General features: G+C 40.5%; 1 protein-coding gene across 7 annotated transcripts in view; it reads right to left on the bottom strand.

Moving 5' to 3' along the window:
- RTTN (rotatin) overlaps window positions 1–16,729 on the bottom strand; it is a 109,381-nt gene that overhangs the window by 21,606 nt on the left and 71,046 nt on the right. For all 7 annotated transcript variants that reach the window (XM_081562667.1, XM_081562668.1, XM_081562669.1 and 4 more), the window contains 4 exons: window positions 15,454–15,545; window positions 8,234–8,327; window positions 5,583–5,775; window positions 3,910–4,000 (listed from right to left, as the gene is read on the bottom strand). In XM_081562667.1, coding sequence (XP_081418793.1) covers window positions 3,910–4,000; window positions 5,583–5,775; window positions 8,234–8,327; window positions 15,454–15,545 — 470 coding nt within the window. The remainder of the gene's footprint in view (window positions 1–3,909; window positions 4,001–5,582; window positions 5,776–8,233; window positions 8,328–15,453; window positions 15,546–16,729) is intronic.

The following is a 16,729-nucleotide window of genomic DNA, read 5'->3' as shown; positions in this document are numbered from 1 at the left end:
CATCGCAGCACTGTTTATAACAGCCAGGACATGGAAATGTCCATCAGCAGATGAATGGATAAGAAAGCTGTGGTACATATACACAATGGAATATTACTCAGCCATTAAAAAGAATGCATTTGAATCAGTTCTAATGAAGTGGATAAAACTGGAGCCTATTACACAAAGTGAAGTAAGTCAGAAAGAAAAACACCAATACAGTATACTAACGCATATATATGGAATTTAGAAAGACGGTTAACGATAATCCTATATGCGAGACAGCAAAAGAGACACAGATGTATAGAACAGTCTTTTGGACTTTGTGAGAGAAGGCAAGGGTGGGAAGATCTGAGAGAATAGCATTGAAACATGTATATTATCATATGTGAAACAGATTGCCAGTCCAGGTTCAATGCACGAGACAGGGTGCTCAGGGCTGGTGTACTGGGATGACCCTGAGGGATGGGATGGGGAGGGAGGTGGGAGGGGGGTTCAGGATGGGGAACACATGTACACCCATGGCTGCTTCATGTCAATGTATGGCAAAAACCACCACAATATTGTAAAGTAATTAGCCTCCAATTAAAATAAATAAATTTAAAAAAATAAATAAATTAAAAAGTCATAAAATATTCATAATTTTGAAAGACCTAAAATGAACGCACAGCAGACAAAGCATTATTTTTCTCATAAGCATGTCACTGCTGCTGCTGCTGCTGCTGCTAAGTCGCGTCCGACTCTGTGCGACCCCATAAACGGCAGCCCACCAGGCTCCCCTGTCCCTGGGATTCTCCAGGCAAGAATACTGGAGTAGGTTGCCATTTGCTTCTCCAGTGCATGAAAGGGAAAAGTGAAAGTGAAGTTGCTCAGTCGTATCCGACTCTTAGCGACCCCATGGACTGTAGCCTACTAGGCTCCTCCGTCCATGGGATTTTCCAGGCAAGATACTGGAGTGGGTGCCATTGCCTTGGTCACATTAACAGTGTCAACTATAATTATACCAAACAAAACATCATTTTCAAAGCCAAATTCTGAATTCTATTTAGAGAGAGAAAGCCTTTATGGTTTTCAAGTAGCTAAACTGTGGAGTAAAAATTCTGGAAGAAGCAAAAAAGGCAGTCCAAAGCTCTACAATTCTGTAAAGAAAGATTATAACATATTCTCAAGATGTACAATTGAGGGGTGGGAGAAGTCAGCCTAACAGTGTACTGACTGCTACAAATAAAATGAAAACATGTCCAATGTTTGCCCTCAACTATCCTTCAGCATAAAAATACTATTCTTAGTTTTAAAAGAATAATTAAATCCTCCCTAAAATTACCAATAAAACCACCTCTGGAATGGTGTTTGATACTAATACTGTAAGAAGTATTAATGGGCAAAAATACTTTAAAAAAAAAACTCTCTGGATATGTAATAATAACAAACTGTGACGACTCATCTCTCCACCATGCCCAAGCAATGCGACAATCCACAGAAGTGAACTCCACAGATCCATTCTGGTGCCTCTCTTTCTGTACACGTGTGCACACACACACTCAGCTTTTCCTCCCATGTTACTGTCAGAGTCAGGGACTGCCAGGCATTTGTTGAGGCATAAGTGCCTACAGGGCTCCCCTCATGGCTCAGTAGTAAAGAATCCACCTGCCAATGCAGGAGGCCCAGGTTTGCTCCCTGGGTCGAAGATCCCCTGGAGAAGGAAATGGCAACCCACTCCAGTATTCTTGCCTGGGAAATCCCATGGACAGAGGAGCCTGGCAGGTGATAGTCGACAGGGTTGCAAAAGATGCAGATACAACTTAGCAACCAAACAACAACATAAAGTGCCTCTGTGGTAAATGGCGTCAGACTCCTTCCAAAGAGTTCTTCTGTCCTGCTTCTCTGGATGGAAGGTACTCTCTTTATCTAATCTGTGGACACATTTTACATAAACGTACAGGTGGCTCTACGTTCTTCCTATCGGGTGAAATGCAAGCAGTTTGTGAAATTTAATTTCCTTATTGCTGTGAAGTATTTCCTGACCCCTTCCTATGCCACACTACTGCAATTACAGTGAGTCTACCCTCTGCATGTGTGGTGTGACCGTGAACAGTCCATGGCAGGTGAGAGCCAGCAGGAAGCGTGAGCGAGAACATCTGAGCTGCCAGATTCTCCTGTGAACTGCCATATCGGAGATGCAGTCAGCTACTGGTATGATAGTTCATAAAGCAACTTTTTTTTTTTAATGTTTGCAACTCTTTCTTTAAAAAAAAAAAGCCCAACCAAGCCATCTCCCAGTTTCAGCACCTCACGTCTTCGGCCCCCGCAGAGTTCCGCCACACGCTCTGCCTCCCCACCCACAGCCTGTCTCCTCAGCTCTGCTCACATCTCACCTCGGTGAGGCTTTCTCTGAGGTCTCACCCGTCCTCATTGAGTCTTTATACCCCATTCATCACCACCTGTTAAAACCCGTACCTGTTATTTACTGTTTACTGTCTCCTGCTCCGAGGACCCAGGCTGTGTGGGCAGGGCTGTGCCTGCTTTGTTCACAGAGGCATCGCTAGTGCCTACAGCACAACGCAGCAGGGCGTATGCTCCAGAATTTTCTGGAATGAACGGACCATCTCATGTAAAGACGAAAAGGCAAGAAGCAGTCAGTCTACACAGGCTGCATGGTGCAAGACTAAGACTGTGGATTCCAGAAGCAGCCTGCGCGGGCTGGAATCCTGGCCCTGCCTCTCACTGTGTGAGCAGTCCTGGGCAAGCTCCTCGTCACCTGGCTCGTCGTTTCCTTTGTAAAACAGGCCACTAAGGGCACCTGTGCCTTCAGGGAGCCCTGGACCCTCTGGCCTCATCTCCGCCTCGCAGACTCTGCTCCAGCCGCTCCGTGCTGGTTCCTGAACAGGGCAACCCTCAGGGGCCCCGTGATGCCCCATGGACTGGCCTCCTCACTCACTTCAGGCCACATGTCACTGTCTGAAAGCCCCTCCCTGAGCACTTGATGCAGAAAAGCCCTGCCCTGCCAGCTCTGACGCTACTTCCTGTTCCTCCTTTAGTTTTTCTTCTTAGATGTCTATCTAAGACATCATCAGGCATATATGTATTTGATCACTGTCTACACTCCCAACTTGAGGGGAAGGTTCTCTGTTTTATTCATTTAGGGAAGATCCTGCTACTCGGTAGGCCCCCAATAAAGATTTGCTGGATGGACAGACAGAAAAATGGAGGCGATGGCCAATACACTGACAAGCACACTCACAAACGGAAACGCTGCACTGGGCCAGTGTTCAGAAGATAATGTACAGTGTGTTACCCTGCTGTGTAGGAGGGGATCTGCCTTACACATAAAGCTCAAAGAAGACATCACAGAGCAAGAGATACTGGTCTGGCCCACCTTGATTATCTCTCACCCCAAATAAATCTTGCGGCCCTTTTTAAAAATCTGATCTTAATATACCTTTTCTATTACCAACAACTTCACTAAATATCTGTGAAGGAACAAACATAAATTTATCCTTATTAAACTGAGTTTTAAAAATACACAGAATTTACTAAGTATTTATACAACTTTAATTTAGGTAGAAATAACAGAGATATCCTAAAATCACAGAGGGGGAAGGTGAGCTATACAATGAACGTTCCCCCTTTTCTAATACAGTGCTCAAAGATACCCAAATCCTTGATGAAACAGGTCCAGCTGGTTAATGATAGAACCAGGCATAGAATCTAGGACTTCAAACCTTTCACTGCTATTGACTACCACCCAGAGATGTCTCCTGTTGAAATATTAAGTAACCTATTTCAAATAACCTCATCATACCATGTATACCCTAAGGGACTTCCATTCCTCTCCTGCGGTATGTCCTCATCAGAATTTCCGTTTTCGGCACTGAAGGCTACACAAACGCACACACAGGGATAAAGTGAGAGGGAGATGTGGGTGCTCACCTGAGCCTGAGTGTGTTCAGCAGGAAGAGACGTGGGCAGCAGGGCCCGGAGCTCCTGGACGCTTGTCTCTAGGAGGGTGGCGTCTGCGATGCTGTGAAGGAAGAGAAGAAGCACCCTTCAGACCATCGGGATGCTCGTTACTGAAGATGAACAAATCAGAATTTACAGTTTGGATATGACCATGAACGAACTCAAGAAAAAGGATTTTTATGAAATGAAGGAAATAAATGTTTATAAAAAGCTACCCGACAATATTTCAGAACATGGGAAAAGATATCATCAGCTAAATGTCGGAAACAAAGAATTCCAAGGAAAACATATAATGAAACCTATTACAAGCAGAATATAATAAAGTCCTTTCAGAAGGAAAAGACAAACGAGAGAAAGATCTTGGTGCTTATGTCCCTATTTAAAACAGGAAAAACACTTTTGAGGAAGTAAGTTCTGATTTAGAAAGTAAAAACCAAAAAAAAGAAGAAAAAAAAAAACAGCAAAAAAATTCAAGTCAGAAGGAACAGGGATGGAAATATAAGCCTTTCCTATAAGATTCTTTAATACCTCTGTGCCCTCAACATCATGACAGACTCTTAACAGACTCTGCAGAAGCAAAAATATTCCTAACACTCCATTTTGACCATTTTTGAGACAGGAAACATTTAAGAAGGAAAGACAATCACCTAGCAGTTTCATTTTCCAACTCTAGTAGGCAGCACAGAAGAAAAGATGACAAGACATGTAAACAGACCTAAGTCTCACCTGGCTGTTTACTATAAAGGGCGGAGTAAGGAAACGGACACCACTGAGTAAGCGAAGCACAGCAGACTTCTTTCTCCGGAGACTGCTCTTATCCCAAAAGGAAAGAGAGAGCGCTGCGATTTGGCGAGGAGAAGGAAGACAATTCAGAGAGCGGATGTTCAAAGGGCAGAAACAGAGAGAAAAGCGAATGAGCACGTGGGGAACAGGAGGTGGGTACACGTGGCTGGAATAAGCAGGATGTTGGGAGGGAAGGAACACTTGACTCAAGATAAGAGAGTATCCCAGACAACACCTCTTTTTAATCCTAACAGTCATCCCATTAACTAGTGTTATTAATGACACATCAGAGATTAAAGTGCCTTTCCCAAGGCCGCAACACTAGTGCGAGAATGAACCGTAATCAGGACCTATGTTGGACTGAATCCAATCTCCTTGGCCTTTTTAACTACACCGTACAGCTAATCAGAAAATTAGAAAAAGTCTGGTCAGATGCCAATTAATATTAAATACATCAAAGAACCAAATCATGATTTCCTTAAATTTTATCAGACTACTTTCTATTAAAACTTTCAGCCTCTCATAAGTAAACAACTCCAACTGGATTTCAAAAATGACTTTTCAACCCAATGACATTATTCTGATATGACCACTAGGGAGATGAAGCCCAGAACTCCTTCACTTCCATTCTGAACAATCAAGGAGACTTGTATCATATTCCTTGAGTATGGCAGAGGACAAACAAGGTTTCAGAACTTCTGAGTTTTAAAATATCAGGATGGGGTAAGGGAAGCTTAACAGTCAGCGAAACAAAGCAACGCAAATGCTTTAACAGATTGAAAATAAAAACTGTCCAGACAAATCTGGCAGAAGTGAAAACCTTCAGTCTCCCTGCTTCCCTGCGTGTGTGTATCTCTTACCTACAGAGAAGCTCAATGAGACGGGTCCGTCGGAAAGCGGCGGCAGTATCTCCTGGAGTGGCCACCAAGAGGCTGTCTAGGAGGCTGCACGTCGCGGAGAGGAGGGGCGGGGTGACAAACACACGCTGCCTGGGCAGAGGAGCAGAGAGGGGTGAATCAGGAGGAAGCCGTGCAGATGCAGCTTCACGTTGACCTAGTATTGAGATAGGTGTGAAAGTTATCACCATTTTGTTTAGTTTGTGGTTACATACAAAATTCACAAGTTCTGATAATCAGATGAAAGTTCCTAAAAGTGCTAAAGAGAGACAGCTCGGGAATTCCCCTAACTGCTCAACACACCTCAAGCCTGAGGACAGCGTGTCAGACATCCAGCTCCTCCAGAGTGTGTGTGTGTGTGTGTGTGTGTGTGTGTGTGTGTGTGTGTGTGTGTGTGTGTGTGTGTGTGTGTGTGTGTGTGTGTGTGTGTGTGTGTGTGTGTGTGTGTGCGCGCGCGCGCGCACGCGCGCATGCATGCGCATGTGCATGTACATGCATGTATCTGAGGGACTACCTTGGGTGATCATGTACTGGCCAAGACAAGAAGGGCAAGAAGGACATGGTTTTGTGCCTCACACACTCAGACACCGGGTAACAAACAGATGCACCACAATTCTTTTTGTTTTTTAAACTAAAGGCCAGAAGTGTTTCAGCACTCAAAATATTTTTAGATTTTAGAAAAGTAATAAGGTACTTGTATCCTTGTGCTCAGTGCTAAAGAATCCACCTGCCAATGCAGGAGACACGGGTTCAATCCCTGGGTCGGGAAGATCCCTTGGAGAAGGAAATGGCAACCCACTCCAGTATTCTTGCCTGGGAAATTCCATGGGCAGAGGAGCCTGATGGGCTATAGTCCACGGGGTCTTAAGAGAGTCAGACACAACATACCGACTAAACAACCACCACCACCACCCTACACTAATTAACACCCCCAGTGGAATCTTGGGCAATGCCCCACAAGGAAACAAATCTTTCTGCAGTGCAGCAGACACATAATCACAACAAGTAGGACAAATATATAAGCAAGTACAACTTCCAACTAGAATTGGTCAGATTTTGTAGCCAAGTGTATTCAGGCACAGCTAAGGCTTACTGCCACCTGAGTTCGGAGAAAACTTTTCACTTTCAGAAATTCTGGATTTTAGAACTGAAGATACAAGAGTATGAAACTTTCCTAGAAGACTCAGCAAGGGACTGTTAATAAGACAGTTTAATCTGCCTCAAGACTCCCTCATGACCTTTACTTCTTATTTCTATTTTAAGGAAACTTTCTATTTTGAATAAACCAAACGTACACAAAAGTGCAAAAAAAATTCCCGAGATACCCTCACCCTGACCCCTAAATAAGATTCCATTTATATGAAACATCCCAAACTGGCAAATCTATAAAGAGGGAGAGCAGACTAGTGATTGTGGCAGGCTGGGGGGAGCAGGGAAATCAGGAGTGACTGCTAGCAGGAACAAGGTTTGTTCTGGGTGATAAAAGTGTGCTACAACTGACTGTGGTGATGTTTGCACAACTGTGTGAATACACTAAAAACCAAGGAATTGTACACTTACAATGAGTGAACTGTATGAATGTGAATTATATCTCAATAAAGCTGTTTAAAAAACAGTAACTCAACATACTCTTAGAAATAAATGTTCATGAAATTCATTATCAAATTTCATTTCATGCTCTGTGTCCTAAGCTACTTAAAACAACCTGAGTTTGCTTCTTTTGTTCTTAAGAGGATCAAATGAGAACTTTCTAAAATCAAACATTTTTATATGTTGTTAACATAAATTACTAAAAACCAAACTGGGACACTGTTCAGGAAGTTCTGGAACAAACACTGTAATGAAAATTCAGAGTAAAGTCTTACTTAGGCAAATATTTAGAAGTTTTAGAAAGCATTTTCCCTGCAGATGCTCATATTTCAGTGTTTAAAATTGCCTTCTTTTTAGGTAGTATATTCATTACAGATTAGGGATTTAAAGCTACTGAATAAAGGCCTATCTACTGCCTTAGAAGAAACAAAAGCTAGCTGTAATCTATACAAATATATAAAGTGTGAAGCAAACAGAGCTGGCAACTGTCCCTAAAACAAAGAATAAAATTTACACATTGTCATTAATAAAAATAAATCCTAGGCTACTCATCACGACCTTCTTATAAAATAAGGACTCGAAATATTTTGTGTGCTTTAAAACAAAAGCACAGGCTTTGAAAAATCCTTATGACCCCACTTCTCATCACTTTCAAGTGGATTCACTTTTCAACTGGCAAACTGAGGTGTGTTCCCAAAAGAAGGGGAAAAAATGAAGCTAATTAACATCCATCAGTTCCTTGATTCAAATACCAAATATCCTTTATTATCTAATAAGGAACCATATGGTAATCAGACTATTAACTTGATGGCCAAATTCCCATTTATTAGTTAAGAGTATTTGTTTGTTAATTTCTGATGTACTTATTCTATTATGTTCTGTGACATTTCATTTTGTTCTTATCTGGACAGTTTGTTCTGAGACTTATTTTGGTTCTTTCATCTAGACATTTACTTTCAAAGTATCTGCCTGGACCAACTTGTCACTCTTCCTTCTGAAAGCAGAATGCCTTCCTAAAAGGATACCTGGAGCCCCCAGCTGGTCGTGTGTGACTTCAGGGTGAGGCGCTGCAGAGAGCACGAGGGGCTGGAGTTCAGCACTGCCCGATGAAGCTGCCACCTAGGGATCAGCAAAGACAACTGTTTCATACTTGGAGCGCTCACTGGTTAACATCACCAACCGGGAAATGAAACACCAGCAATATACACACAAGACATCCTCACACAAAAAGGCTGATCACAAAAGCACACTAGTTAGTGTAACTGAAGAACACTCCATATCTTGAGAGTCGTAACAGTTTTTGGAATGGCATTTTCTGCTTCTTGGACCTGTTACAGTTTAGGTAAATCAGTTAACTCAAAGGAGCAAAGTTTTGATTTGAAGCTCATCTAGGACGTTGAGGTCCTGATACAGCCCATTCCGTCTTCCCCAGTGGCGTGGCAGTAAAGAACCCGCCTGCAATACAGGAGATGCAGGAAACGTGGGTTCAACCCTGGGTCGAGAAGAGTCCCGGAAGAGGGCATGGCAACCCCCTCTAGTACTCTTGCCTGGATAATCCCATGGACAGAGGAGCCTGGTGGGCTACAGTACGTGGGGTCGCAAAGAGCTGGACACACGACTGAAGTGACTGAACGTGCACACAAAGCCCATTTCCACTTAATGCTCAAACGTTGAGAGGCTAAGAAGCACACCACTGTAACTATAACTTGCCGTGTCTTTAAGGTATTTTGCACTTCTTAACTCATAATAAAAGAGTCTTTTCAGTTTCAAATGGCAAACACAAATTTTAATAGTGTCTATAAAAGAATTAGCAGAAGTATTAAAAGATTCTTCTCTATCTCTTCCCAGGTCACAAATGAACTGTTTTTAAAAATTAAGAACTATGCTGACACTGTATTTCAGAAAACATCTTTTGGAAACATTAAACATGATAGAAATTCTGTAGAAAACAAACAGAATTTCACATGCAGGTCTACAGACTGTAAAAACTCTAAAGCTGAAAAAGCCCAAACTGTCGAGCACCTCCTGTGTAAAAATTACTGTATCTTCCCATCAGTTTCTTTTCTCTGAGACAGCATAAACTTCCCATAGCTGGGTCAGCTCCAGGTCCATGCATGCATGCAAATAAGTTGTCAACAGAACTTACAAATCAACCTACCACAAACCCAGACACTGTACAGCTCATGGTATCTGTACATTGATTCCATATTTCTCCTAATCCTTAAAGTAGGATACCTTAGACTTGATCTGACAGGATGAAAGCAAAACCCAAGGTGATTTTCATTTGCAGTTTCTGATAGTAAAAAGAACAAGAATTTGAAGAAAATGGCACAACAAATTAATACAGTTTTTAAAATCCCTCTTTCAACTTCTGACCTCAATCACCTCTCGCCACTTGAAGTATGACATTACAGTAGCAACAACTAAAAGACAGAAAGCTGCATCCAAAAGCTGTAAGCTAAGCAGATGAAGTCATCTATGGATGGAAGCTAGATAAATCTCAGTCTAGATATATCATTCATAAGTATTAAATGTCTTATTTCATGTAACATTAGATTCACATAGGAGGAGGGGGAAACCTAAAGACATTTTAAAATTGTATCTGCTTATAACTGGCTAAAAGAGATGTGTTTGTTTTTTTTTTTAAATGTTCCTGTCAGTGGACATCCAGATAACTTTCAGTCTGTGAAGTAACAATCACACACTGCGACTGACATCACAACCACACAGGAGCCGCCAAACAAGCCTGGCTCCAGCCACGAGCTCCCCTGACTATAGGAGAAAAATTTAAGAGGATGAGGAGCTGAAATCCTCTATCTTCTCACTGAACATCGCTTCAATTGACAAACACTCAAGTAGTCCTCTCTACTGATGAAAATGAATATTACACTCACTGCAGGAAAAGAAAGCCTCTGAGGACCCACTAAATACCTGGCTCATTAGAAGAATGCAACAAACATCAGGCATTAATAAACACTGGGATCTTCCTCAGTATCAGCCGAGGAAGGAACAAACAAATTTTGAAAAATATGATTTTAGAAAGTATCTAATGATTGCATTCTAACTTATCCCACCCCATACAGTTGATGAAACATAAGAACTTCTTTCTAGACCAATATACTGTGCTTTAAAAACTGACTGGGGTTATTTATATTTCCACTAAACAATCTGCATTTTTTAAATTTCCTATATTAGCATGAAAGTGTTAGTTGTTCAATCATGTCCAACTCTCTGCGACCCCATGGACTATAACCAGCCAGGCTCCTCTCTCCATGGAATGCCCCAGGCAAGAATACTTGAGTGGGTTACCATTCCCTTCTCCAGGGCATCTTCCCAATCCAGGGATCGAACCCAGGTCTTCTGCAGTGCGGGCATATTCTTTACCATCTGAGTCACCAAGGATTGCTATTTTATAGATAAAAGTAAAAATGTATTAAGCTGATTTGCTCTATGTCCTCAAATCCTGCTTCAGTTCAGTTCAGTCGCTCAGTCATGTCCCACTCTTTGCGACCCCATGAATTGCAGCATGCCAGGCCTCCCTGTCCATCACCAACTCCTGGAGTTTACCCAAACTCATGTCCATCAAGTCGGTGATGCCATCCAGCCATCTCATCCTCTGTCGTCCCCTTCTCCTCCTGCCCCCAATCCTTCCCAGCATTAGGGTCTTTTCCAATGAGTCAACTGTTCGCGTGAGGTGGCCAAAGTATTGGAGTTTCAGCTTCAACATCAGTCCTTTCAATGAACACCCAAGACTGATCTCCTTTAGGATGAACTGGTTGGATCTCCTTGCAGTCCAAGGGACTCTCAAGAGTCTTCTCCAACACCACAGTTCAAAAGCATCAATTCTTCGGTGCTCAGCTTTCTTCACCGTCCAACTCTCACATCCATACATGCCCACTGGAAAAACCATAGCCTTGACTAGATGGACCTTTGTTGGCAAAGTAATGTCTCTGCTTTTTAATATGCTATCTAGGTTGGTCATAACTTTCCTTCCAAGGAGTAAGTGTCTTTTAATTTCATGGCTGCAATCACCATCTGCATTGATTTTGGAGCCCCCCAAAATAAAGTCTGACACTGTTTCCACTGTTTCCCCATCTATTTGCCATGAAGTGATGGGACCAGATGCCATGATCTTAGTTTTCTGAATGTTGAGCTTTAAGCCAACTTTTTCACTCTCCTCTTTCACTTTCATCAAGAGGCTTTTTAGTTCCTCTTCACTTTCTGCCATAAGGGTGGTGCCATCTGCATATCTGAGGTTATTGATATTTCTCCCAGCAATCTTGATTCCAGCTTGTGCTTCTTCCAGTCCAGCGTTTCTCATGATGTACTCTGCATATAAGTTAAATAAGCAGGGTGACAATATACAGCCTTGACGTACTCCTTCGAACATAATCTCCAAGGGACATTCACTTGATCATATTTAATAATAGACATTGATATGTGAATGTGTTATTTGTCATCCTGTTCTATAAAATAACGTTTAACTACCATGGAATGAATGTCAATTCACATTTCTCTAATATAAATTATAATGTTTCATGACATTTCACTCTGCTGAAGTATCTTTACATCTTTATAGCTATTACAGATTCTCTCTTCAAATCCATAAACCCAGACTCAGGTCTCCTGGTTAATCCCCATCTGGTCACACCAATAATCAAACTTAAGCCTTTCTCCCACACTCCAAATAATTCCATGCATTTTCTGAATATTTAATGCTTCCAGCACCACACCGCTTGGTATTCAGTTATTTTCTAATTATGCTTTATGTCTCAACTAGACTTTCAAATCTCATATGTGGGCACTGAATTTTAAGACATATTTGAGTATCTTTTTAGCTCCTCGTAAATGTGTACATAATATAAAAAAAGAAGGTGTTGATCGTTTAAAGTTTATCTCAATTGCCACTTCTTGGAGAAGGCAATGGCACCCCACTCCAGTACTCTTGCCTGGAAAATCCCATGGACGGAGGAGCCTGGTAGGCTACAGTCCATGGGGTCGCTAAGAGCCGGACATGACTGAGCGACTTCACTTTCACTTTTCCCTTTCATGCACTGGAGAAGGAAATGGCAACCCACTCCAGTATTCTTGCCTGGAGAATCCCAGGGATGGTGGAGCCTGGTGGGCTGCCATCTATGGGGTCGCACAGAGTCGGACACGACTGAAGCAACTTAGCAGCACACAAAATCACTCCCTATTTCATCATTCCTTTTCATCTAAGCTCACTGCACCCTCACTGTCGCATCTATTTTGGCCCCAGTCACATTTGCTTTGTGGTGAAGGGGCATGACATCACAGCCAACGACCTGGGCACAAGAGCCAAAAGCACTCTGGATTCAAATAACACTCAACCAGTCTGCAATGCTGGAACCCTGCACAAGACACTTACTCATTCCATGCTTTCATCTCTTCTTTTGTAAAACAGTGATAGTAAAAATGATTTTCAGTTTTTTAAAGGGTATGAGGACCCATGAGTAAAATTTCTCTATAAATGTTAAAATAAAATCAGCTTTCCTTAAATCAGTGCTCCAGGAAGTTTGAAAGAATCACATATTTCACAAAGAAAAGCTCAAAATGAAATGACCGACATGTCCTTTACTTTGAAAATTGATAAAACAGACATAATTCTGTTCAAGATCACAGAAAAGACCAAACTTTGGTGTTAAAGCTGTTGATACACACTGGTATGTCCAAGGCAAAAACACCCATCTAGTTTGAATATCTCTGAGAAGCAGAAATATGATTTCAGGAGGAAAAACAACTGACGCCTGACCCCCCACCCCCACCCCTGCCTTGGGCAATGAGACAGTGAGTCTCTAAAAAGGCTTTATTTACAGGGCAACACCCCCAAGGTAACAATGACACTCCTTACTCTATCTGTAATTCACAAAACATACAAGTTGCAGTCAACTACACCAATATTCATTAGATAGCACCATTCAAGTACCTAATGTGGCATCAATACCACAGAGAAGACAATGACCCAATCGCAGTGCACTGAATGGTATGACCCATGTCAAAAGATAATGCTCTCCTTGGAAAGCAGAAGTGGAAAAACAAACCGATCAACAAGTTGTATTTTTTCTCAATTCTGGAAGACATACAAAACTATGATTTAAATAATCAGAGATGCTTATTAGCAAGATTTACATCCATTTAACTGATACCTTAATTTGTTACTTCAACATTTTCTTATACCTGAGGAAGTGTTAGTTGATCTGGGTACGGACTGCTTAGGCTTAAAGTAACACTGACGTAATGAATAAAAACTCTCCACATTTGTCTCCTGCTGGAAAAAAATGATACAGCAAGACAATTCATAGAACTGGAGTAATTAGACTAATTTGTGTGAATAAAATTCAGCAATTTGGTGAGTAAGTTACCAACACCAAAACTCTTCTGTTTGGAAACCGAGTAAGAAAGAAAGAGCTGACTGTAAAAATTCTAACAGGCAGTACTAATCTTTTGAGAAGTAAGTTTTACATAGGACTATACACAAGCATTCTTAACAACAGATTTCACTGGTATATACTTCTCAAAGTCTATGTGATATCCTCACATACACAAGTTAAAGGCTTGCATTAATAGTTCAGTTCAGTCGCTCAGTCATGTCCGATTCTTTGCGACCCCATGGACTGCAGCATGCCAGGCTTCCCTGTCCTGGATTAATAGAGGTGCTTCTATTTTAACTATTATAATAAGTGACATATTTACAAAGTGTTTCTCAGAAAAACTAGTATCTTAATCTGTAAGATTTATATATTATTATAAAATAGAGAAATATAAACGCTTGATTTGCTTTTGGGTTTTGTAAGTCTCCTTGTATAGAAAAAAATACAACCTGGTTATCTACCAAGCAGCTAAGATAACTCCAAGTTACTTACAGCAATTACTATTTACTATATACCTTCTATAAACAAAGAACTGAAGTATGTACAGATTTCAAAGTTAGCCTACAGCCTTTTAAACAAAAAGGGTAAACCTAAGAATTACTATTTTTAAGCACATAATTAACACTGTCCTTCTATGAACTATTTAAATAGCCAATTACTACAGTTCCCTTTAGCACTGAGTCGTATCATTATTTCTCTTACTGAGACAAAGATACATACTATTTCTAGCTTGCAAAGAAGAGCATCACTCCTACTGGAATTGGGGTAATTATTCTATTTTTCTAAATAAAGGTTCAATTTAGCACTAAACATAAACTCTTCTGAGTCTGGAGGTGGGGGAGGGAGGGAGACACTTAAAACTTAGCAAAAAGTACCACTCTCTTGAGAAACTGCAGGAGGTGAATCTCATTAATGCCTGTATAATTATTTAATTCTCATATTATTTTTGTTCCTGGAAGCAGCAGAGTCAAACCTCTGCCTTCCTAATTGGTTCTACTATATAGTGATTGTTCCAAAAATACATTGCAATGTTTTCCAGTTGAGAATGACTTTGTATGCTTCCAAAACAAATGAAACCTAGCATGTCATTACTTATAAATACTCAGTGTCTCAAAGTTCTTAGAACAAAGCAACTTATAAATAAAAAGGAAGAAAGGCAGGCAGGTGTACATAAATTTTAAGCACTTCAGATAATTAAGACAAGCTTCTATCTGACGCAAGTAGTTAGAAATGTGTTTAAAGTCATCAGTACCACACTGGAATCACCTGAACAGGTCAACATTCTTCAAACCGTCTGGTCCTTAAGCAAAATTTCGGGGTAACCAAGCACTGCTAGTCACATAGGGTCTGTTCTCTTCTTCGGCTACTGTGTGCTCAGTCGTATCGACTCTGTGCGACCCCATGGACCATAGCCCGCCAGTCCTCTGTCCATGGGATTCTCCAGGCAAGAATACTGGAGTGGGTTGCCAAGTCCTTCTCCAGGGGATCTTTCCAACCCAGGATCAAACCCACATCTCTTACATCCCCTATACTACTGGCAGGCAGGTTCTTTACTGCTGCGCTACCCAGGAAGCCCTTTCTTCTGCTACTACTGATAAATATTTTAAAACTTTTGAACTTCCATCAAAAAAAAAAGGTAGAAAATAGGTTGAAAATTCATCTAAAATTATGTTCAGTACACTTATCTGAGCCAGGTAGAACCTAGTTCTGGACAGACAGCACTCTAGCTACACCCCAGCTGCCACGGTGGTCATAACCTGATTCTTCACAGCCATATTCTTATCCCTCCACTAGGCAAACGCAAATTTTTGCAGAAATTCAAAATGCAGCACTTATGTGTTCTTTGGAAGTACCATTGTTTCCGAGGTAGAGAGAGAGCTTGGATCTTGATCTTGACTGGACATTCGAGATGGAGCCCTCCAGAACTTGAATGAGTCATCTAAACCTGTGACAACAGAAAAACTGTCAACATGAACAGTCTTCTGGGCATCATAACAATTAACAGGAAGAGTAGTCCTTACATGAAACCAGTCCAGAACTAAAGAAGAAAGTATGCCTAATTTTTATCATCCGTAATTAATATATACAGCATGTTTAAAAAAATTAATAACAATTAGTTAACTATGCTTTATAGCTTAATCTAACATAATTTATGGAGAGTACCAGTTCCCAAACTTCAAAGTGTAGGAGAATCAAAGAGAGCTTATTAGAGAGGTTTCCTGAGTCCTATTCCTAGAGATTCCATTCCCCAAATCAAGGTGGGGGGGCATAAATTTGCATTTCTAACAAGATGGGAGCAGATGTCAATGCTGCTGGTTCCAGGGCCATGCATCCAGTGACACCAGTACAAAAAATCCAAAGAATTAAAGGGGTAGCTTTCCATAGGGACATTTGTTTAGAATGTTCAGAAACTTCATCAAATGTCATTCTCTTCTTAATTCCTCCAGGAAGTGAGAAGAAAAGTGAGTTAGAAACTTACACTTAAGTATTTCAGGGTAAAGAAATTTCATGTTTACAATTTACTCTTAAATGGCTCCGAAAAAAAAAAATATATATATATATGCATATAAATAAATCAATTTTTCTTATATGTACATACATACACATGGGAGGGCAAATACAGTAAAATATTAATATTTGGGAATTCTTTGTTCTACTCTTAAACCTTTTCTGTGGGAAATTATGTCAAGGTTTTTTAACATTATTTTAAAAATTTAAATTTAAAAAATTTTTATTATTTATATTTTAAAACTATTTTTTCATTATTAAATTATTTATTATTATTAAATTGCTATTTCTTTTTATGAGACACAATTATTATTTATAGGCACTAAGATCTTATACTCAGGAAATCCAAGAGGATCTACAAACAAGTAGAAATAAAAAGATTTCAACAAATATTTTGATAAATGAGTAATATGCCAAAACAGGTTTTCACTATATTAGCAAAACAAATTAGAAAATTTAGTAGGAAAAGTCTCATTCTTGATTGCCTGAGAAGAGCCTTCCAAAAAAAAATTTAAGACATAGAGGAAAAAACTATATAATTTTACTGAAGGGCATGAAATAACTTATGAAACATTAATAAGATGTCAAAAATGGTTTTCATGAAGAATTTATAACACAGAA

The sequence above is a fragment of the Giraffa tippelskirchi genome, chromosome 14 (genome assembly GCF_054371585.1).
Source record: "Giraffa tippelskirchi isolate mGirTip1 chromosome 14, T2T-mGirTip1v1.2.pri, whole genome shotgun sequence".
NCBI classification, from domain to species: domain Eukaryota; kingdom Metazoa; phylum Chordata; class Mammalia; order Artiodactyla; family Giraffidae; genus Giraffa; species Giraffa tippelskirchi.
Note: the sequence above shows the minus strand (reverse complement) of the source record. Positions and strands in the feature narration are given on the sequence as shown.